Source organism: Candoia aspera, chromosome 4 (assembly GCF_035149785.1).
Source record: "Candoia aspera isolate rCanAsp1 chromosome 4, rCanAsp1.hap2, whole genome shotgun sequence".
NCBI classification, from domain to species: Eukaryota; Metazoa; Chordata; class Lepidosauria; order Squamata; family Boidae; genus Candoia; species Candoia aspera.
In genome coordinates, this window is record NC_086156.1 from 105687496 (window position 1) to 105712141 (window position 24646).

Sequence of the window (24646 nt, forward strand, 5' to 3'; positions counted from 1 at the left end):
AGGAAGAGGTTTGGTTAAAATATCAGCAATCATGTCTTTTGATTCACAATATTTTAACATTATTTCTCCTTTGCTTATCATATCTTTGATATATTGATATCTAATATCGATATGTTTTGTTCTACTTCTGCAGGCTTCAGATTTTGCCATAGCAATGCAAGCTTGATTATCCTCATAAACAGTTATAGGCTGGTTCACTTCCATGCCTATGTCTTTTAACAAATGTTTAAACCATGTAACCTCGTTACAGGTTTGTGTTAGAGAATAAAACTCTGCTTCTGCAGTGGAAAGAGCAACAAGTGTTTGTTTTCTAGAATGCCAGCCTAAGCTAGATCCAGCAAATTGAATTAAAATCCCAGAAGTGGATTTTCTGTCACTGACATCTGCTCCCCAATCAGAATCGGCAAAAGCCTGCAATTTCTCGGTTCCAGAGGCATTTAGCTTCAGGCAATAATTCTTTGTTCCTTGCAAATACCTCATTAACCTCTTCAATGCTGCTTTTCCAGTAGATGTAGGCTTCTCTACCTGTCTACTTAAAATGGCCACAGAATTTGAGATATCTGGGCGAGAATGATTTGCAATGTACAGTAAACTTCCAATTGCAGATCTATAGTTCTCTGCCTCAGTTAATTGAGTTTCTCCTGTATCTTTCTGAAAATCTATTATCATCGGAGTAGAGACTGGTTTACAGTCTTGCATATTAAAATCTTCTAGGAGCTTTTGAATTTTACTACGTTGGTTTAACAGAAAGCTACCATCCTTGTCTCTGTGTACTTCCAAACCTAGGTAATTGGTCACAACTCCAAGGCTTTTTAATATGAAATGGCTTTTCATGCAGGCTTCAAAATCAAGCCTTTGTTTTTCTGTTGATGTGAATAGCAGCAAATCATCAACATAAATGCACAGATACATACAGCCTTGTTTGTCCTTCTTCATATATACACAGGGATCTGCTTTTCCTTTTTCAAAACCAAAATTCTGCAGTTTTTCATCTACTTTTTGGTTCCAGGATCTAGCAGCTTGTTTTAACCCATAGATTGACTTCTGCAGTTCACAGACTAGATTCTCCCCTTTTTCATAGCCAGGGGGTTGCTGCATGTATAATCTGTGGTCTAAATCACCATAGAGAAATGCAGTTTGAATGTCATAGTGGTTAACTGACATTCCCTTGAGTGCAGCAACTTTTAACAGTAATCTAATTGATTCACCTTTAGTAACTGGTGCAAAAGTCTTGTCAAAGTCTAAATCTTTCCTTTGAGTGAACCCTTTTGCAACCAACCTTGCTTTATATTTTTGGATTTTGCCATCAGCATCCCTTTTCAGTTTGAAAACCCACCTACAACCCAGACAGCGTTCATTGGGAGGTAGATTTACCAGTTTCCATGTTTTATTTTCTTTCAAGGATGCTAATTCCTGTTGCATGGCAGAATGCCAATTTTGTGCAATCTCAGGTGGTAAAGCATTCACTTGTTCTAAAGACTCAGGTTCTGTGAATATGTGAAAAGCCTTTACTGTTTCAGCCTGAAAACGTGATGGAGGAACGCCTTTATTACTCCTCTGAGATCTGCGAGGTAATACAGGGCTTAAATTTTGACTCCTATCACTTTCCTGAGAAGCATCTATCTCATCAGACAGATCTTCAATTTGCTTTTCTGGTTTAATGTCCTCATCAGGCAAAAGATCACCATCAGCAAGTCCTTGCTGTTCTCTTGTGGTGGTCAGTTCAACTGGAGAGCTAGAATTTAATCTCCCCCAGTTTTGTTCAGCAAAAGAAGCGCTTTTGCTAATTATTAATTTCTCTCCCATTATGAACCTGTAGCTCCTCTGGCTTTGTTCATAGCCAACAAAGATGGCTTTCTTTGTTGTGGGGCCTCCTTTCCTTCTCTGCTGTTTTGGAATGTGAACCCATGCAGTGCTACCAAACACTCTAAGATGGTTTACCTTTGGTTTCACACCATAAAACAAATGGAATGGAGTGTCCTGAATCATAGTTATACAACCTGTTCTGAACATAACAAGCAGTCGATAAAGCTTCTCCCCAGAACTTAAAACATAATCGTGAATCTTTTAACATGCATTCCATCGCATTTTGCAAGGTTCTGCCCTTTCTTTCAGCAACACCATTTTGCTGAGGGGTGTACGGGTTAGAAAGAATTTGTTCTATCCCTTTTTCCACTAGGAACCTTCTGAATTTGTGAGAAAGGTATTCTCCTCCTCTATCACATTGGAGTGCAGATACAGGCCTAGGGAATTTTCCATTTGCCCATGTCACAAAACTTTTAAATTTCTCAAATGCCTCATCTTTATGTTTTAAGATGTAGATAAATGTGTATCTTGAGAAATCATCAATGATGGTCATTGCATACCTTGCTTGTCCAAGACTTGGAGCAAAAGGACCAATAATGTCAGAGTGTACAATTTCCAAAGGTCTAGTTGTAACTCTGTCACTGTGCTTACTCACAGGAGCTTTCAGTGTTTTGCATTCTTTGCAAACTACACAATCTAAGTATTTGTCACAGGGTTTTATCTTTAGGTCAGCACACAGCTGTGGCATTTGTGCTATATACTTGTAATTAGCATGACCAAGTCTCCTGTGCATCAGGTGTACACATTGGTCATGATATGGTGTGTTGCCAACTGCAGCCTTGCAGCTTGGCTTCCTTGCATTTTGCACAATGTACAAGGAGTCTTTTAACATACCAGTAGCACACAATTTCCCATTTTTACGTATCTCACAACCATTTTTCTTAAATGTTATGATATACCCTGTTGCAGCCAATTGTGCCACAGATAAAAGGTTTGATTGTAAATTTGGCACATACAACACACCTTTTACAGTTTCTCCTAAGCAGGATAAATACAAGTCACCTTGTCCCATAATTTTGGTGACAGACCCATCAGCCAAAGATACACTTTGTCTTTCAGTTTTAGACAGTGACACAAAAGAGCTTTTACAATTACATAAATGACAACTGGCCCCAGAATCTAACACCCATACATCAGAATTACCCTTCTCAGCAACCTGTGCAATTTGGGTTGTCTGAAGAGCCTTCTTCTGTGTTGCCCTTGTGTTCTTCTGCTCTGTCTTTCTACTCTTGGGTCTCATGGCACAGTCTCTTTGCAAATGTCCAGCTGAACCACAAGTGAAGCATCGCTGGCTGGCTAGTGCTGTGGCCTCAGGTTCCTTTCCCTTCTTTTCCCTCATTTTCTGGTCTTGCAGCTTTCCAGAAGAGATGGGGGGGGATCTTTCCTCTCTCTTCTCCCATTCAGCGAGTAAGCGCTGTGTAACATACGATGGGGTGAGGTCTGCTTCAGGCATAGCCTCCAGGGTACAAATCAGCGTGTCCCACGTTTCATTCAGTGAGGACAGGAGGATATAGGATTTTGTGAGAGGTGTAAATTCCATTCCTCTCTCCTGCAACTCAACAAACAGCTGCTGAATAAAATGCAGGTGCTCAGGAAGGCTATCTCCTTCTGCAAGGTAGGCTCTGTACAGCTTTTTCGTCAGAGTAACTTTACTCCCTGCTGTTGCCTTTACATATAAGTCTCTCAAAGCGTCCCAAAGTTGCTTTGCAGACTGCATGCCTCGCACGTGGACTAGCTGATTGTCCTCAACTCCCAAGATAATGGTGGCTCTAGCCCGCTCATCCTGTCTCAGCCATTCAGCACTGGGATTTTGGGGGTTTTGCTCACCAATTGGCAGCCAAAGATCCTCTCTGCGAAGATACATTTCCATCTTCAGGGCCCAATTCAAATAGTTGGTCTCTGATAGGCGCTCCAGAGGCATCGCTGAGGGCTGGGAGGTAGCCATGGCTTCTTCCTTCTTTTGCAAGTCACCTCAGCTAGCTTCTAAGTCCTGCAGACCGGCAGTTGCTGGAAAATCTCCAGGTGGCTCCAAAGAAAATCTTCACAGGTCTTTGCTACCTGCCTTTAAATTGTGCATGAGGTGTGGAGTTGATCTCTCTTTTCTCTCTGGGTTTTACTGCGTTGTTTACTGGGCACATAACCTGTTGCAGAATGCTGGGAAAGCCTTTAGCCCAGGAGAGGTCAAAAAAGTCACACACCAAGCATTTCTATAAAAATAATTTATTTACAGAAAACAAAAACAAAAGCAAAACATTTAAAGGACCTAGCTCCCTTTTTGGAGCAAGCCTTGCTGAGCTACATTTCCAGCAGAGAGAAAAAGAAGAAGTGAAGAACAAGTCCGGGCAGGTCCTCCCCCCAGGCTATTTTGCATGAAGCACGTGAGAGGAGACAATCAAATGCAACCCCTTCACCTGGCCAAATGATTAGGTATAAAAGTAGCTTAATCTGTGAGTAGGGAAACCTCAACATGTCTGTCTATCTATGTCATCTAATCCTCTATCTATATCCTCTCTCTATTATGCAATGACTGTGTTGAAAGCCAATAGTGAGTTCCAGAAGACAGTCACATCTTCATATTTTGCTTCCAGGTACCTCTCTATGCTTTTTGCTACTAATAGTCAAGCTATCAGGAGCCTGCCTTTGCCAGCATGTCAGAAATTAATGCTGGATTGGAAGCTCTGGAGCAGCTCTCATATGCAAGATGGCTTAGGTTGTACCCTGAAGTCCTTCTATACAAGTTTTGAAGATCAGGTTTTCTCAAAAATACAAACAGCCATTTTCACATATATTTCAACATAAACTAATAAGAAGTTTCCTTCACTGGTGAGGAAAAATATAGAGGATTATAAGGGTAAGGAGAACTAGTTTGGTGTAGGGGTTAAAGGTCCTGGACTAGAGCCCATGAGTTCTAGCCCTGCCTTAAGGACAAAGCCAGATGGGTGACTTATTTTATTTATTTATTTATTTATTTGATTTCTCTAGCTGCCCATCTCAGCAAGTGACTCTGGGCGGCTTACAACAACAAAACTATAAAACAAAACAATTACAATTAAAACAGTTAATATATAAAATAAATACAAAATAAATATACATGGCTGCCAAGCGAGCAATGCATGAATGTTAATACAGCCAAGAGATGGGACCATCCACACACTCAAGGCCTCAGGCCCGGGCACAAAGCCAGGTCTTCATGGCCTTACGGAAGGCCAACAGGATTGGGGACATCCTAATTTCTGGAGGGAGGATGTTCCAGAGCGCAGGCGCTATGGAAGAGAAGGCACGCCTTCTGGTTCCCGCCAACCGACACTCCCTGGCTGATGGGACCCGCAGCATACCCAACCTACTAGATCGGATTGGACGGGCAGAAACAACTGGGAGAAGGCGGTCCCTTAGGTAACCCAGCCACAAGCCATGAAGGGCTTTAAAGGTGACAACCAGCACCTTGAATTGCACCCAGAAGCACACCGGCAACCAATACAGCTCACGTAGTAGTGGTGTTACTTGTGTCGAGTACCCGACACCATTTACTATCCGTGCAGCTGCATTCTGCACCAGTTGAAGCTTCCGAATGCTCTTCAAGGGCAGCCCCATGTAGAGCACATTACAATAGTCCAGACAGGAGGTCACGAGGGCATGAGTGACTGTGAGCAAAGCCTCTTGGTCTAGGAATGGGGGCAGCTGGTGCACAACCCGAAGGTGTGCAAAGGCCCTCCTAGCCATGGCTGCCACCTGCGCTTTGAGCAGGAGCTGTGAGTCTACGAGGACCCCCAGATTGCGCACCGGGTCCGTCTGGGGCAGTGCAACCCCATCCAAGACCAAAGGTGGAAAAACCTTAGCACCGGGAGGCCCACAAACCCAAAGCCACTCAGTCTTGCTTGGTTTGAGTCGAAGCCCATTGCACCCCATCCAGGCCCTGACAGCTCTAGGCACTGGGTCAGGACATCTGGGGCATCACTCAGGCGGTCTGGGGTAGAGATATAAAGCTGAGTAGCATCAGCATATTGATGGTATCTTACCCCAAACCGTCAGATCACCTCCCCCAATGGTCTCATGTAGGTGTTAAATAGGAGAGGGGAGAGAACCGAGCCTTGAGGCATCTCACAGATTAGGGGACGTGGGCTGGACCTTCCCCCCCCATCAACACTGACTGGAACCAACCCCGGAGGAAGGAGGGGAACCAGCACAACACTGTGCCGCCCACCCCCAACTCCCGAAGCCCGTCCAGAAGGATACCATGATCGATGGTATCGAAGGCCGCTGAGAGGTCAAGAAGAGCAAGGATGGTCACACTGCCCCCATCCCGCTCCCGTCAGAGGTCATCTAAGAGTGCGATCAATGGTGTCTCAGTCCCATAACCCAGCCTGAACCCTGACTGAAAAGGGTCCAGATAATCCGCTTTATCCAGGGTCCTCTGCAGCTGCCAAAGGGGAGGTTGGAGACTGGATGAAAACTGTTCAGGCTGGTTGGGTTGAGTGATGGCCCCTTGAGGAGAGGATGCGCCACAGCCTCCTTACAAGCCGGCAGGAGCACCCGCTCTCTCAAGGAGGAATTAACCACCGCCCAGACCCAATCACGTGCCTCCTCCCAGGCAGCCTTGACCAACCAGGAAGGGCACGGATCTAATACAGAAGTGGCCGAACTAGTCGCTGTGAGGGCCCTGTCCGCTTCCTCAGGTGCAACCGGATCAAACTCCCCCAAGATAACCATGCCAGATAACCCTAACCCTATCCTCCACTGGCCCTGCCTTAAAGCTGGAATCCAACGTAGAGCAAATGCAAGCGACTTTATCCGCTAGATGCACAGCATATTCCTCACAGCGACCCTGCAGGTGAGGCTCAGCATTGCTCCCTCCAAGGAGGGACCGAGTCACCCGCAATAGGGCTGCTGGATGGCTATCTGCAGATGCAATAAGGGCAGAGAAATAACCATGTTTCACCACCCTTACCGCCACGAGGTAGGCTCTAATAGCGGCTCTAGCTTGTGTTCGGTCATCTTCACTCCCCATCTTCCGCCAGCGCCACTCCAGGCATCTCTTAGCCCTCTTAAGTATCTCAGATCCTCCGTAAACCACGGGGAGCCGCGGGAGCCATGGGCACGGAGAGGCCGCTCAGGCACGATCCGATCCAAGGCCCTGGCCACTCCCTCATTCCACACGGCCACCAAGGCCTCAGTCGGACCGTGCAGCAGACTTCCCGGAACAACCCCGAGCTCCCTCTGGAACCCAATTGGGTCGATCTGTTGCCTGGGGTGGGCCGATCTAATAGGCCCAGCCTCCCTGCGGAGGGGGGTGGCGCCAGCGAACTGGAGGCTCACCAGGCAGTGATCTGACCATGACAGGGGAGAAACCAAGATCTCCCCCAATTTCAGAGCACTCTGCCACTGCTCTGACAGAAAAACCAGGTCAGGCGAATGACTACCATTATGCGTCAGGCCCTGGATTACTTGGGACAGGCCCATGGCTGTCATGGTAACCATGAACTCCCGAGCTACCTCTGAACCCAAGGAAGGCAGGTTGAAATCCCCCAAGACCATAAGCCTGGGGAACTCCACCGCCAACCCGGCTATGGAGTCAAGGAGCTGAGGCAGGGAGGTTGCTACGCAGCAGGGAGGCTGGTACAATAGCAACAGTCCCAACTGATCCCTAGAGCCCAACTTAACAGACAGGGTCTCGCACCCGGCAATCTGAGGAGCAGCGCCCCTGGATGCCTCCCAAGTGTTTTGGATGACCACCGCCACCCCACCGCCCCTACCCTGGTGTCTTGGCTGGTGCCACACCCGGTAACCAGCTGGGCACATTTCAGAAAGGGGAACTCCCCCTTCCTCTCCCAGCCAGGTCTCCTTAATACAAGCCAGGTCAGCTTTCTCATCCATGATCAAATCATGGATGAGGGTGGCCTTATTACAAACTGACCTGGCATTCAGTAGCAGCAGCCGACAGCCCAGGGCCTTGAAAGTCTGCCAACCAGGACCCGGGAATGAGTTTGAGGGGCTGGAACGTGCCACAGGAACAATATACCTGTGTCCCCTTCCACATACAAATCTTGCCCCTCGTCTCCTGCCATTTCTCCCTCTACCCGTCACTCCTGGGATACTATAGCCTGCCCTCATCCCTTCAGAACCCTTCCCCCTCCCCTGTCTATCAAAATCCATGCCCGGGCCTGCACCCCCCACCTCACAACAACCTGCAATCCCAAAGAAACTCCTTAATACCTAAGGTGCTTCTGCAGTGTTAGCACTCAGCACCCTAAGTTAATTAAGGGTCACCTCCTTAACCTCACCAACCATTGCTTGCCATAAGCCAGTCTCCTCTCACCAGGCTGCTCAGGCCCCAATTACACAAACCCTGTGATTTAAACCCCTCCCCGGCTCTCACCCAGAGACAGGGGACAAAATCCAGGGCACAAGCCTAACCCTTCTAATCACAGTCCTTTGATCAGTTCTTCAATCGGTTGTCTTGGGTTACAACGACTGTCACTTAGACAGTCATTGCGAATTCAGTTCATGCGAATAACTTGGGCCAGTTGCTCTCTCTCAGCCCTAGGAAGAAGAACACAATGGCAAGCCGCTTCCCAAAAATGTTACTGAGAAAAGGACACTGACTCGTTCATGTAGTTCCCAGTTTTATAAAGGTAAGAATATTTTCTATAATTTGAAAATGAATTTAAGCTCTTGTTTTGTCATGGACCAGGATTCAGACTGTTCCAGTGGTTCAGTTACAGCAGCTTCTTCAGAGTCAGAATCTGAATCCTGGGCCATGACATGTTTGTGATCTTCTCTTTTGACCTTAAAAAGAGAGTCTATCTTCTTAACTTCTCTTTAAGTTACATGGAATGTATCAGGATCTCTATCTATAGAGGCCCCTCAAATTTGTATCTTGGAATAAATAAAAAGAGATTAATAGTAAAATATTACTAGTTAATTAATATAAAGGTATAATTAAATATGCAAAATGAACTCCGGCTCTAAGGCTTAGAAACGGAGATGAGCACCGCCCCCTAGAGTCGGACTCGACTGGACTTAACGTCAAGGGAAACCTTTACCTTTACTATAATTTCATAGGCAAAATGAACTCTTGAGTGACAGTTTTTAAATTGTTTATTATTTAAAAATTGTTTATTACTTTAAAAATATATTGTGTGAGGTGGATGGAAAATAATAAAAAGGAGGAAGAAACATGTACATGAATAATGATATACATATTCCCGAACTTAATGTGAAATATAACAGTTTTAAACATCCATGTTGAAAGGCTTTTAATTTTTCAGTCAATGTCATTTCTCACATTTCTGAAAGCTGTGGCTCCAAAGAATTATGTATTTTCATGTTTTAATATTTTGTAGTCTTCAGCAAAGGATCGTTACCTTGTCGTGGTGCTGGAGCTTGAGCACCTCAATGATGCCATGAGCTAAACCGTGAAGGGCCACCCAAGACGGGAAGGTCATGACAGAGAGGTCAGACTAAATGCGATCCCTGGGGAAGGTAATGGCAACCCACCTCAGTATTCTTGCCGTGAAAACTAAATGGATCAGTACAACCAGAGATATGTCGGTATACCATTGGAAGATGAGACCCCCAGGTTGGAAGATGGTCAAAATGCTACTGGGGAGGAACAGAGGATGAGCTCAACTAGCCCCAGACGTGATGACGCAGCTAGCTCAAAGCCGAAAGGACGGCTAGTGGCCGACGGTGCTGGTGGTGAACGGCGAATCCGATGTTCTAAGGATCAACACACCATTGGAACCTGGAATATAAGACCTATGAGCCAGGGCAAATTGGATGTGGTTATTGGTGAGATGTCAAGATTAAAGATAGACCTTCTGGGCATCAGTGAACTGAAATGGACTGGAATGGGCCACTTCACATCAAATGACCACCAGATCTACTACTGTGGACAAGGGGACCAGAGAAGAAATGGAGTAGCCTTCATAATTAATAGTAAAGTGGCTAAAGCAGTGCTTGGATACAATCCAAAAAACGATAGAATGATCTCAGTTCAAATTCAGGGCAAGCCAGCTAACATCACAGTGATCCAAATATATGCCCCAACCACAGATGCTGAAGAAGCTGAAGTAGAGCAGTTCTATGAGGATCTGCAGCACCTACTGGACAACACACCTAAAAGAGATGTTATTTTCATCACGGGAGACTGGAATGCTAAGGTGACACCTGGAATTACAGGTAAGCATGGCCTGGGAGAACAAAACGAAGCAAGACAGGCTGATAGAATTTTGCCAAGACAACTCACTCTGCATAACAAGCACTCTCTTCCAACAACCTAAGAGATGGCTTTATACATGGACTTCACCAGATGGACAACACCGAAATCAGATTGACTACATCCTTTGCAGCTAAAGGTGGTGGACATCTATACAGTCGGTAAAAACAAGACCTGGAGCTGACTGTAGTTCCGATCACGAACTTCTTATTGCACAATTTAGGATCAGACTAAAGAGATTAGGCAAGACCCACAGATCAGCTAGCTATGAGCTCACTAATATTCCTAAGGAATATGCAGTGGAGGTGAAGAATCGATTTAAGGGACTGGACTTAGTAGATAGGGTCCCGGAAGAACTATGGACAGAAGTTCGCAAGATTGTTCAGGAGGCGGCAACAAAATACATCCCAAAGAAAGAGAAAACCAAGAAGGCAAAATGGCTGTCTGCTGAGACACTAGAAGTAGCCCAAGAAAGAAGGAAAGCAAAAGGCAACAGTGATAGGGGGAGATATGCCCAATTAAATGCAAAATTCCAGTGGTTAGCCAGAAGAGATAAGGAATTATTTTTAAACAAGCAATGCGTGGAAGTGGAAGAAGACAATAGAATAGGAAGGACAAGAGACCTCTTCCAGAAAATTAGAAACATTGGAGGTAAATTCCAGGCAAAAATGGGTATGATCAAAAACAAAGATGGCAAGGACCTAACAGAAGACAAAGCGATCAAGAAAATGTGGCAAGAATATACAGAAGACTTGTATAGGAAGGATAACAATATTGGGGATAGCTTTGACGGTGTGGTCAGTGAGCTAGAGCCAGACATCCTGAAGAGTGAGGTTGAATGGGCCTTAAGAAGCATTGCTAATAACAAGGCAGCAGGAGACGACAGCATCCCAGCTGAACTGTTCAAAATCTTGCAAGATGATGCTGTCAAGGTAATGCATGCTATATGCCAGCAAATTTGGAAAACACAAGAATGGCCATCAGATTGGAAAAAATCAACTTATATCCCCATACCAAAAAAGGGAAACACTAAAGAATGTTCAAACTATCGAACAGTGGCACTCATTTCACATGCCAGTAAGGTAATGCTCAAGATCCTGCAAGGTAGACTTCAGCAGTTCATGGAGTGAGAATTGCCAGATGTACAAGCTGGGTTTAGAAAAGACAGAGGAACTAGAGACCAAATTGCCAATATCCGCTGGATAATGGAAAAAGCCAGGGAGTTTCAGAAAAACATCTATTTCTGTTTGATTGGCTATTCTAAAGCCTTTGACTGTGTGGACCAGAACAAATTGTGGCAAGTTCTTAGTGGTATGGGGATAGCAAGACATCTTTTCTGCCTCCTGAAGAATCTGTATAACGACCAAGTAGCAACAGTAAGAACAGACCACGGAACAACGGACTGGTTTAAGATTGGGAAAGGAGTCCGGCAGGGCTGTATACTCTCACCCTACCTATTCAACTTGTATGCAGAACACATCATGCGACAAGCTGGCCTTGAGGAATCCAAGGCTGGAGTTAAAATCGCTGGAAGAAACATTAACAATCTCAGATATCCAGATGATACCACTTTGATGGCTGAAAGCAAAGAGGAACTGAGGAGCCTTATGACGAAGGTGAAAGAAGAAAGTGCAAAAGCTGGCTTGCAGCTAAACCTCAAAAAAACCAAGATTATGGCAACCAGCTCGATTGATAACTGGCAAATAGAGGGAGAAAACGTAGAGGCAGTGAAAGACTTTGTATTTCTAGGTGCGAAGATTACTGCAGATGCTGACTGCAGTCACGCAATCAGAAGACGTTTAATCCTTGGGAGAAGAGCAATGACAAATCTCGACAAAATACTTAAGGGCAGAGACATCACACTAACAAAGGTCCGCATAGTTAAAGCAATGGTCTTCCCCGTAGTAACATATGGCCGTGAGAGCTGGACCATAAGGAAGGCTGAGAGAAGGAAGATAGATCCTTGAGAACTGTGGTGTTGGAGGAAAGTTCTGAGAGTGCCTTGGACTGCAAGAAGATCAAACCAGTCCATCCTCCAGGAAATAAAGCCAGACTGCTCACTTGAGGGAATGATATTCAAGGCAAAACGGAAATACTTTGGCCACATAATGAGAAGACAGGACACCCTGGCTAAGATGCTGATGCTTGGAAGAGTGGAGGGCAAAAGGAAGAGGGGCCGACCAAGGGCAAGGTGGATGGATGATATTCTAGAGGTGACGGACTCGTCCCTGGGGGAGCTGGGGGTGTTGACGACCGACAGGAAGCTCTGGTATGGGCTGGTCCATGAAGTCATGAAGAGTTGGAAGTGACTAAACGAATAAACAACAACAACAATATTTTGTAGTAGTAAATCTTGAAGGTAACAGGAAAAAAAGAAATCTTGAAACAATATCTTTGTTGCAAGAATTTACATATTTTGAGAAATATATTAATAAACCTATGATAGGGTTAATTTTCAAAGTTTGTTGAGTAATATTACTTTCAACCAAAGTAAATCATTAAATGTACATTTCTCCTAATGATGATAATATGTTCCACTTTGATTACAAAGTTATGCAAAATTATTTTTATGGTCAGTTCTTCAGGCCTTACTGAGATAAGTTTGAAAGAAATGTTGTACCATCAAGAGATCCCAAGTATATGTGTTGAATTCAGATTCCAGTTCCTTCTCTTATACCTCTTTCCAGCTTTCAAGACAGTCTGATACATTTCATACAAGTATTATGTATATTATTGAAGCATTTACTTTGGCAAGAGATAACATGGATATAAACGCTCTTTCAGTCTTGTTAAAAGACTCCATTTGTGCTGCCTGATAAGCGTGGAAAGTGGTTGAACCTGTCTCATCTGAAGCCAGCTTTGAAACTGTGATCCAAAGACTGTGGACAATGTGATTAATCTCAAGCGTTATCTCTTTCATTATTACAGAATACCACTGCTTCCCTCTTTCATTTTCTCTGCAGACTGGAGGCTAAGATGGCTTCTATGAACCTCACAACTGTTACAGAGTTCATTTCTGTGAGTCTCCCCAGTGAGCGTAAGACACAGATCCTGGTCTTTGTGGTCATCCTTCTCAGGGCCGCAACTGGGGTCTGTGTCACCCGGGGCAAACATGGATTCTATGCCCATTTTAGCACCCACCCCCGTGCTCATTTTGGCGCCACCCCAGCACGGCGCCTGGGACACATGCCCCGGTTGCCCCCCCCCCCAGTTGTGGCCCTGATCCTTCTCATCTATTCGCTCACCATTGTAGGCAATCTGGTGATTATCCTGCTTGTGTGGGCTGACACCTCCCTCCATAAACCCATGTACTTATTTTTAAGTCAGCTATTTTAAGTCAGAAATCTGTTATGTCACCAGCACTTTGCCCCAGATGTTGGCTCATCTCATGGGGGGCAATGGTATTATCCTTCACCCGTTGTGTCATTCAAATGTATATTACATTATGCCTTGGTGGCACTGAATGTCTTCTCTTGGCTGCCATGGCTTATGACCGCAATTTGGCCATCTGTCAACCCTTGCTGTACAGTATTGCTATGGGCAAATGGTGCCAGTTCCAACTCACCTTCATCTGCTGGGCGAGTGTATTCTTTCTTGGACCGTTAAATCTGGGCTATGCTCTCAGTCTTCCATTTTATGGTCCTAATCACATCAACCACTTCTTCTGTGTGTTGCCAGTGGTATTGAAACTCTCCTGTGCTGATGCTCATATCACAGACAACACCATTGTTTTGGCATCTGCACTGCCCCTACCAATTCCCATTGTTGTCATCCTGATGTCTTATGGGCTCATTCTTCACTCTGTGTTACAAATGCAGTCAACCTCTAGATGGCAGAAGGCCTTCTCCACATGTGCTTCCCACCTCATTGTTGTTACTATGTTCTATGGAACTGTTGTCTCTATGTACATGATCCCTAGGTCTGGCTCAACTTCTGACCATGACAAATGGTTAGATTGTGGATGAAAATTGTCCAGTATGGTTGGGTCCAGCAATGACTTCTTGAGGTCGGGGCAAACCAAAGCCTCCTTAAGATGTGAAGGAACAATACCCTCACTCAAGGAAGCATTAACTATCTCTAGAACCCATTCACAAGACACCCCCTAGGCCCCTTGAACCACCCAAGAGGGGCATGGATCTAAAAAGTAGGTGGCTGAGCTTAAGGACCCTGTCCAGTTCCTTGGGTTCAACAGGTTCAAACCATTACCAGATACCAGGCAAGACTCTGACCTGCAGCAAAGCCAGCGTCCAACTGCAAATAAATCCAAGTTATTTCATCCAACAGAAGCTGAGCAAATTCCTCCACATGCCCCTGCAAGAGGTTCTCCAAGCCTCCCTTACCCAGGAAGGCTCATGTCACCCAAAACAGGGCCATGGGGTGGCTATCTGTAGACACGATAATTCCAGAGGAGTAGTGATGCTTTACCACCCTTATCATCACTAAGTAGGCCTTAATAGCAGCTCTGACCTGTGTTCGGTTGGGTTTGTCCCTCGTAGAGTACCCTTGCTGAGTGCTAGTGATGCTCTGGATGACTGTTCTCTCACTTCATCTCCCTCAGCTCTTCTGTAAAACATGGGGAGTGCCAGGATCCCCAAGAGGGCAGAGATTGCATGGGTATGATCTGATCCAAGGCCTGAGCTGCCCCCTTATTCCAAGTGGTGACCAGGGCTTTGGATAGACCATGCAGCAGACCAGCAGGAGCACTTGCCAGCTCAGTCAGTCAGACAAATATTGCTCCATTGTATTAATTGGTCTGTTCTCTTTTAATTGTACTCTATTTGCCGGGTCCTCTCTCCATCACGGCTGTCAGCTCCATTTGCAGGGAGCCATCTTTAATCCACCATTGCTTGCCCAGAAGTCCAGGGTAATATCCTCTTGAACTACATACCTCGTACATGAAATTTGACAATTGGACAACAAAAATGGCTTCTCTGCGCCCTTACTATGGCTAGGAGACTGATATTGCAGCATTAGAAAGGTAAATGCATGGCCCCATTCACTCAATGGGCTGAAGTTCTGATTACACTTGCCACCTATGAGCGGATTGCCTCTAGATGAAGGCTTTGTATGGACAAGTATGATGAAATATAGGACTCATTTATACAAAACCCAGTAGGTGAAAGCTGAATGAGAGGTATATAAAAGTATTAGAAATAAATATATATGCACTTGAATAATATTTACATTATTTAAATATATATATAGAATTCTAACCACTGTAATGATATATTATACTTTGTTATTTTCTCTATTGTATTTTTCACCTTTATTTTGCAGCACTGTTTATGCATTGTTTTTTTTTTCTTTTTTGGGAATGTATGTATCAGCACTATAATTACTTTTGTGTTTTTCTTTGTTATTATTTTAAAAAGCAATAAAAAACAGTTGGGAAGATCAAAGATTCCTTTTGCTTGTATTTTACTAAATTAATTCATTGGGAACCAAGCTACTGAAATAACAACTAAGAATCTGATAATGGTTGAGTAAAAAAGCTCAAAAGGATCAAAACAATCTCCACGGAGAACATCTGTATATTCATTATTTTATTGATCCTTAAATCTTCACCAAGCCAGAGAGGGAGAGAGAGAGAGAGATTACTTTCCTTAGCCCAATGCTCATCCTCCGCCTCATTAGTAGGTGAACATGACATAAAAGGCACCAGTGCAAGGAGCAAACTGCCAGAGACAACCCATCCACTGAGCTAACAGCCTCTTCTTGAGCGTCCTTGCCAGAGCCCGGAGCCTTGCCTGTAGCCAACATGGAAGCAGTGCCAGCTCCTTCTATCAATGCAGACTTACCTCCTCTTCCAATCCTCATCTTGCCGTTCCAGCCAAGCCCAGCCTTGCCTCCAGTTCCAAGCCTCGGCTTGCCATTCCAGCCAAGCCCAGCCTTGTCTTCAGTTCCAAGCCTTGTTCTGCCATTCCAGCCAAGCCCAGACTTGCCCCCAGTTCCAAGCCCCTTCTTGTTGCTCCAGCTAAGCCCTGCCTTGCCTCCAGTTCTGAGCCTTGTCTTGCCACTCCAGCAGAGTCCAGCCTCGCCTCCAGAGCTGAGCCTTGCCCTGTCGCTCCAGCAGAGCCTTGCCCTGCGTCCATGGCTGAGCCTAGCTTCCTCTCCATGCTGTGCCCTGCAGTTGAACCTCAAGCCTCATCCTGGCCATGCACTCTAGCCACACCCAGTCTTGCTGCCTCGTTGAGAGGGTTAGCCGAATTCTGTCTTGCTGTGCTGCCACGAACTCCTGCTACTCTGGATCCTGCAGCCCTGCCTTGTCTCCATCCTTTGCCTGGGTGGACTTGTGAGAACTTTCCTGTCTGATCTATGGACTCTTATCGATTGTAAATAGTTGATTGTAAATAAAGGACTTCCTTTTGTATTCAGCCTGGCCTTCTCTTAGTCTGAACAGGACACTTGCAAAGAATAAACTAGGAAAAAAAAGAAGATGAATAATTCTCATTCTGCTGTCTTAACATGTGTTTATTTATTTATTTATTTTATTTTACTTATGAATCAGATTTATATAGCCGCTAATCTCACGAGAAGCTACTCATCAACTATGAAGATTACATTAGACATGCCTTGAGTGAAACTTTCTACAGTGATTGAGAAATGCTGAGAAAAACATTAAGCACAATCACTTACATACAAGGAGAATCCCAAGATTATATTTTCAGAAAATTCCAACTTTCTAATGTGAGATTTGCAGATACCTTCAGCAAACATTATAAGTGACCACTATAAGAGAAAACAGGTCTTGACGAAATGGGAATGGGAGATAAAATGATAGGATTTAGTGATGCTGAATGATCACAGTCCATTTTTTCCTATAAACTTAGTATTGTAAAAGTAGGAGGGACTTTATTTAGGACCTGCAGGACTACCTGCAACCCTCATTCTTATAGTCTGAGGAATGACCTCTAATCGTGAACCAAACTTTGTCTCTTTGCCATCTCTACCCTCTGCCCACAGTCGTGCTTTGTGGAGCAACCAAAAACAATTTTGCTCTAGCTCAGCAAACAACAGCTGAGATAACTGGAGACTAAAATAGCTATCCTATTTCCTTGTCATCATGTTTTTGTCCAGGCTAAGCCATTCCTTTTAGCATCTGATTTCCAAAAACCTCATTGTCCTGGTCATCTCCTTTTGGACATAATATATATTACAAAGCTTTCTCAAAATCTGGCACCCAGGACTGGATACACTATATCTGATGTGTCCTTCCATAATGATTTTGCTTCTTCCTGCATTCTAAGATTGCATTCACTTTTTCAGCAAACTTCTTGAAATGCTGGCTCTAAGCCACTCGATGATGCCAGAAAGCATGGATGATGAGAGCTCCCTAAAGGTTCAGCTCTCTGGAGTGGACTTGGCCAGAACAAGAATTAAGTGTGACTCCACGAAATGATAATTATTGTTTAAAGATCATTCCACAATTGAAACTAAAATAAAGTATCAAAAGAAGAGTTTTTGAATTGTCTTCCAGGCCCAGGTAAAGAAAGATCTGTTAGGAAATGCTGGATGTTGTGATCTCTTGTCAGTCTCGTTAGAATTAGGATCTCCTAACAGTCTTTTTCATATCAGAGATTTTGAGAGTAAAGAATAGCAAAGAAAGGAGCATATTCCCAGTGATAACATACACAATCCACGTACGTATTTCCTTAGGGGATTCAATATGTCCATCACCTGTAATTATTTCAGCCGCTATAAAACATTCTCCTGGGTGCTCAGCATCTGGCATTAGGGAAAAGCAGAGGGATAGTTCGACATCTTAAGGGAAGCTGGTAGCATGAGGAGCTCCTGCTTGGTGGTGGAGAAAAGCACAGAGGTAAGTTTACATTCTGCCAGGGGAGGAAAAAAAATACCACTTTAGTGTTATTAAGGTAAGAATAAAGATCACTTGACTTGATCTTGATTCCTAGTAACTGTATTGTCACGTAGATGAAGTCTTTGTGATTACTGCTAGGATGGTTTCTCAACTTCTAAGCTAACTGGCAATCCTAGAAATGTCTGGTTTTCTCCCATCCAAATATTTACTCAGCCCTTCCTTTTTTTACTCCAGAGAAGGTCAAGCAGGTGCTCCATCTGCTGAGACACAATTTGTTACCTTGGAAAAATATGTGTTCAATCATCTACTTTGGAAGTACTCAAAAGAAAGTTTAATAGGAGCATGTTCCAACTTATTTCTCACTTTGAATAAATTCAAATAAAAATAGTCGAGGCACTCAGGCTATTTCTATTCTTTTCCTTCTAGAAAGGCCCTAGAGAATTATCTCCGCAGGCTTTCCTTCTTAGTTGATGCTGTGATTGAAAAAGAAATCTCTGGAATTACTATCCAAGCAACATTCAGTGAAAGGGATTCTTTGAACAATCTCGTGCTGATCTTTCTTCATTCAGGTGCCTACCCATCTGTAGTGAACCAGGAACAGGACAGTTCATTGCCCGGAATGTCCCTGTTTACAAAGCTGAATGCTGAATGCTGAATGAATAATATCTATTGATTTAACAATTTCCTTGGATAGTTATAGATTGAAATCAAACCATAAATCAAACTATTCATGATTGATTCTATTGACCAAAATGTTTTAAACTTGTCCTTGTTATTCTGGGTTGGAAGTGATTTGAAGACTCTTAGGGTGATATGAAACAGCTAAAATGATGAGAGTGCCAGAGGCATATTTCTATAAATCAAGAGGAAACATGCACCAAAGTGCTGCAGATTATAAGAAATGGCTTGCAGTCTCTATGGCCCTTTAACGATTCTTGTTTAAACTTCTCTGGCAACCATTCCTTGAAAACTAACTGAGAAAACCTTAGTTTAGCTCTACGGTATTTGTGTGAGATAAATAGTATTTGTTTGTTCATTTCTTTAACCAATCCTACCCCACCGCTTTTCTGATTTTCACGTAAGTTCATACATGATGGGCCACGTTTTACTCAGCGTCTTACACATTATTGATCAAACAAATATGCCAGGAGTATACTAGCCAGATGCCTTTGCAGGACGTACTGGTGTTTCTGCTAACCTGCCCCTGCTGGGTAGCTATTCACTTACAGGCTCATCCTGTCTACGTGAAACCAACAAGCTCAAGAGGAAGACCCTCTCTGTTCAGCAATCCCACGGTCAGACTCACATCAGTAGTCAAACTCAACAACATTTACAGATAAGCAAAATTAAAAACCAGCTGAATGTCCAGAACAATCTATCCTTACAAATGTAAAAGTTCCCAAATGTTCACTTGATTATAAAAGAAAATGAAACACAGCTTTAGATTTAGCTAACAAAAATATACCAGCAATCTGAATCTTTAGAAGAAGGCCTCTTGTGGTAAGGTCTTGACCATTATCATTTAAAAACTGCAGTCCCATTTGAGTTCCAACTCCTTTTTCCTGTCTCTTCAGGCAGGAGGCCAGAATGGAAACAGAAAACATCACCTCTGTCAAGGAATTCATCTTACTGGGGCTTGCCCACCACAGAAAAACCCAGCTTCTCCTCTTTGCAGTCATTCTCATCATCTACTTGCTTACAGTTTTGGGGAACCTGCTGATCATCATATTGGTGCGGGTTGATTTAAAACTCCACACACCCATGTATTATTTTCTTTCTCATCTTGCAGGGGTAGATATCTGTTATGTCACCAGCACCATGCCTCTAATGTTAACTCAGCTCCTGACGGGAGATGGAGCCATTTCTTTCGCATTCTGCATGATCCAGATGTACATTGCATTGGCCACAGCTGTTGTTGAGGATTTCCTGTTGGGTGTCATGGCCTATGACCGCTACCTGGCCATCTGCCGTCCCTTAGTTTACGCAGTGGTCATGGGCAAGCGCTGCCAACTGCAGTTCACTTCCACTTGCTGGATAACAGCTCCTGTGCTCTGTGTGATTTGCGTTCTCTGCCTTGTTTTCCAAACCTATTGTGGCCCCAACCAGATCAATCACTTCATATGTGAGTTGCCAATGGTGCTGAAACTCTCATGTGATGATACAAGAATTGTTCAGGCCATTATTTTTGGTATAGGAGCATTTGTCCTCCTGGTTCCCCTTTCCTTTATGTTGACCACCTATGGGTTTATTCTTCATTCTATTTCACAAATGAGATCAAGTGTTGGGCGGCGCAAGGCTTTCTCTACATGTGGCTCCCATCTCCTTGTGGTCTCCTTGTTTTATGGCCCTTCCATATGGACATACATCATTCCAAAGTCTGATTCAGCTCCCAATCGTGATAAACAAATTGCAGTCTTCTATGTTGTGGTCACCCCTCTGCTCAACTCTATCATTTATACCCTGCGGAACAAGGACATTCATAGGGCAGTAGCCAAGTTGTTGTGAAGAAGGGGCTTGGGACAAAACCATCAGGGTTTCTATCATGGTTAATCAACCTGATTTTTAAACTGATGGTCTGATTATGCGTAGTACTCCAAAATGCTTTGAAAGTCTGTGTTTGTCTAACGTTGAAATCAACGCATGAATTCTGTGGATGATGTATCCTTCAGGCTAGTCGTTATTCAGTAATTGTGCTGACATGTTAAAACCTTAAAACCTTGTTGTTACGAAATGTGGAGTATGCTACTACAGTATCTGCTTTCCTGGTTGTGGTATGAACTCTTTTGGAAAGTCTCACAGTGAAAAGAGAAGAAGATCAAATCTGATACGGAGTGAATCTGGTGTAAAGATGAAGCTATGGGATTCAGGTAAGGGAGATACAATCTATTCTCTAGATTCCAGGAAACAGGGTTCTGTATACGCTGTATAAATCCATGTTGCCCATAATCAAATAATATCATTTTCTAGATATTCCCAGGATGACTGAATTATTTTGCCTGGCATCAATGGTAGCTGACCGGAATGAGTCTACATCTCTCTCCTACACTGGAGAAAATAGAGAAAAAGTACTCTGGAATATGCTGCAATGAGATCAATGAGATTTTATTTTCAATAGACATTAATAGTATTGCACTGTAAGGTCTTCCAAAGAACATGTACCACCCATAGTGTTGGAATATTGGAGAAATCTGTCTGAATGTACTGGACTGAGAGACAAAACACAGTCTATGGCGATTCCTCCTCAATGTAGTATGCATTGGGAGAAGATCTCTTGGTTTGAATGTTGGGATCTATGAATTGAAATTCAGGATCCTATGGCTTTTTTGAATAAACCACAAAGTAAAATAAAAGACGGAATATTATCTACTTGACCTTTCTTTCTTTAAAAGCACTATTGACATTGATGTAAATGCGATATGTGTGGGACATCCTAAGGGGATGATTAAGGCCCAGAGTTTTGTTTTATTGTTTTATTGTCTTACTGTTTTTATGGTTGTTTGATAGTCCTTGGTTTTATTGTTGTTGTGAGCTGCCTAGAGTTGCTTAAGATGGGCAGCCCTATAAATCTTTTAAATATAAATAAATAAATACTCTCAGAACAAAGTTTCTTTCTTTTGCTTCCCACCCATACATAGTAAACCCATCAACAGCCTTCCTTCTTGGCCAAAGTTATTTCATTTTCAACCAGATCAACTACTTCATGTGTGAGTTCTCAGTGTTGCTGAAACATGCATGTATTGATACACAAGTTACTGAGGACAATGATTTTTGGTATAGAAGCATTTCACCTCTGCTTCCCTCTCCTGTCATCGTGATTTCCTATGTATTTATTCTTTATTCTGTATCCCAGATGAGGTCAAATGTTGATGGCACAAGGCTTTCTCTACATGTGGCTCCCACTTCTTTGTGGTCACATTGCTTTATGGCCTTGCTATGTCCATCCTTCAAGAGGACATTTCAGGGACCTTTCAAGAGGGTTTAGACAACATCCAGATAAGCAAGCGTAGCAGTGCCATATGCACCCCACATTTCTCAACAACTGTGGTATCAGGTTATACCATCCCATCTCAACTTTATATCTTCTTCTCTAAGCCCTTAGAGTTTGAAGCATTAAAGTGGTATAAAAACATTTAGAGCAAATGAACAAATGATCAATCCAATAACATCTACAAATGGTACTTACTTACGTAGGTTGTCATGGATTTATAATTTATATGCCAGACTAAGCCTATTTCTGGCAATCGAGGAAGTAGATCCTTGTCGTCTCTACCTGAATCACTAGCTCCATCATTACACAGGTACATTCACTATAGATGCCAGACTGTGATTGTGTGATTCCAAAGTCAAATTCAGCTCCTGATTGTGATAAGCAAATGGCAGTTTTCTACATTCTGGTAGAAATATTATCTATTGACCTTACTTTCTTTAAAAGCACATATGAAATTGATATAAATACTATATGAGTGGGGCATCCTAAGGGGATGATTGAGGTGCAGAGATGTTCTTTTATTGTTTTATTGTCTTACTGTTTTCATGATTGTTTGATAGTCATTGGTTGTATTGTTGCGAGCTGCCCAGGGTTGCTTAAGATGGGCAGCCATCTAAATCTTTTAAATATAAATAAATAAATAAATAAATAAATAAGCTCAGAACAAAGTTTCTTTCTTTTGCTTCCCACCCATACATAGCAAACCCATCAACAGAGTTACTGTAAATTTATTCTCTGGAAGGTCAAAACGTTTGCAGTTTCTGAAACTATGCCAGCTTTTATACGATTATCTAGTTGTAATGAATTCCTCTGATATTTATAGTTTGGATTACCACATAAAAATATCCAAATAAATTATTTCTAAGGATGAATCCTGCAAAAGTTCATAGAGTTTTCATGTGGATTATTCATATACAATGGGCCAATTTTTGTCCATTTCCTGCCAGTGTTTCAATAAAGAAATCGGTGTCCTCTGAAAGCCCCAAAATACTGGTGTAATGATTGCCTATTCAAAATCACTATCAGACTCACACAAGGCTTTCATGGATATCTGGCTTAAAAATGACTAGTGTGCAGGATCACAAGGAAAGCTGAGAAGAGTGAAAGCGCGGGAGGTCTCCCAAGGAAACCCCAACCAGCTCCCAGTTCCTCCCCCCAGAGACAGCACAATTCCCTTCCCTGCAGGTGCCCCTAACAGTTTCTGCCGGTCTTCAGGGAATGTCCTTGACCAGTCAAGATAACCCAGACATGCATCCTTCACTCCCCGCCTCGCAGCCTGGTACAAGGGAACAGGAGCAGCCCCCTCCCGAACAGCAACCTGTGTCAGCACCAGCATGGCATGGGAACAGGTTACGATGGTTTGGTCTCCATTACGTTTGTATAGGTAAAGGTTTCCCTTGACGTAAAGTCCAGTAGTGTCCGACTCTAGGGGGCAGTGCTCATCTCCGTTTCTAAGCCTTAGAGCTGGTGTTGTCCGTAGACACTTCCGGGTCATGTGGCCAGCATGACAACATGGGACGCCGTTATTTTGAATAGACATTAATAGTATTGCACTGTAAGGTCTATACGTTTGTATAGAAAAGGATTATCTAAGACTACATGCTGTTGGAGATGTAATAAGGACAATGCTTCTTTAAAATATATGTTCTTAAGATGTGCTAATCTTACTAAATTTTGGGATGAAGTAGTGGATCATGTAAACGTGGCTGTGTGACAAAAGCTAACATTTTCAGAGGACAATATTCTTCTGAATTACATACCAAGTGCATGGAATTTGACAACAGGACAATGTAAATGGATTCTCCATGCCCTTACTGCGTTCAAAGGATGGAAGACCTGATTGCACTTGGCCCCTATGAGCAGATTGCCTCTAGGCCTAGACCTTGTATGGATAAATATAATGAAATATGGGACTCATGTATAGTCATTGGTTGTATTGTTGTTGCGAGCTGCCTGGAGTTGCTTAAGATGGGCAGCCATATAAATCTTTTAAATATAAATAAATAAATAATCTCAGAAGAAAGTTTCTTTGTTTTGCTTCCCACCCATACATAGTAAACCCATCAACAGAATTGCCGTAAATTTATTCTCTGGAAGGTCAAAACATTTGCAGTTTCTGAAACTATGCCAGCTCTGATACGATTATCTAGCTGTAATGAAGTCCTCTGATATTTATAGTTTGCATTACCACATAAAAATATCCAAATAAATTATTTCTAAGGATGAAGCCTGCAATATTCATCTAGCCGCGTTGAGAGGGTTAGCCGAATTCTGTCTTGCTGTGCTGCCACGAACTCCTGCTACTCTGGATCCTGCAGCCCTGCCTTGTCTCCATCCTTTGCCTGGGTGGACTTGAGAGAACTTTCCTGTCTGATCTATGAACTCTTATCGATTGTAAATAGTTGATTGTAAATAAAGGACTTCCTTTTGTATTCAGCCTGGCCTTCTCTTAGTCTGAACAGGACACTTGCAAAGAATAAGCTTTGAAAAAAAAAAGAACATGAATAATTCTCATTCTGCTGCCATAACATGTTTTTATTTATATATTTTATTTTATTTTACTTATGAATCAGATTTATATAGCCGCTAATCTCACGAGAAGTTACTCATCAACTATGAAGATCACATTAGACATGCCTTGAGTGAAACTTTCTACAGTGATTGAGAAATGCTGAGAAAAACATTAAGCACAATCACTTACATACTAGACGAAAACTCATTGTCCGTTCCTTTAATGTTCCCAAGATTGTATTTTCAG

At 43.1% G+C, this 24646-nt stretch overlaps 2 protein-coding genes and 1 pseudogene across 4 annotated transcripts in view; all 3 read left to right on the forward strand.

The window, feature by feature from the left end:
- The window catches only part of LOC134495821 (protein KHNYN-like), a 239956-nt gene that overhangs the window by 44013 nt on the left and 171297 nt on the right, over positions 1–24646 (forward strand). The window lies entirely within an intron of this gene.
- LOC134496881 (olfactory receptor 2J3-like) lies at positions 13058–14046 on the forward strand (annotated as a pseudogene).
- LOC134497439 (olfactory receptor 2D3-like) lies at positions 19488–20405 on the forward strand. Its single transcript, XM_063303098.1, has one exon. It carries the CDS (start codon positions 19488–19490, stop codon positions 20403–20405), a length of 918 nt encoding a protein of 305 aa, XP_063159168.1.

What these genes read in the sequence shown, in the direction of transcription:
- LOC134497439 (XM_063303098.1), top strand. Translation starts at nt 19,488, where the DNA reads ATGGAAACAGAAAACATCACCTCTGTCAAGGAATTCATCTTACTGGGG.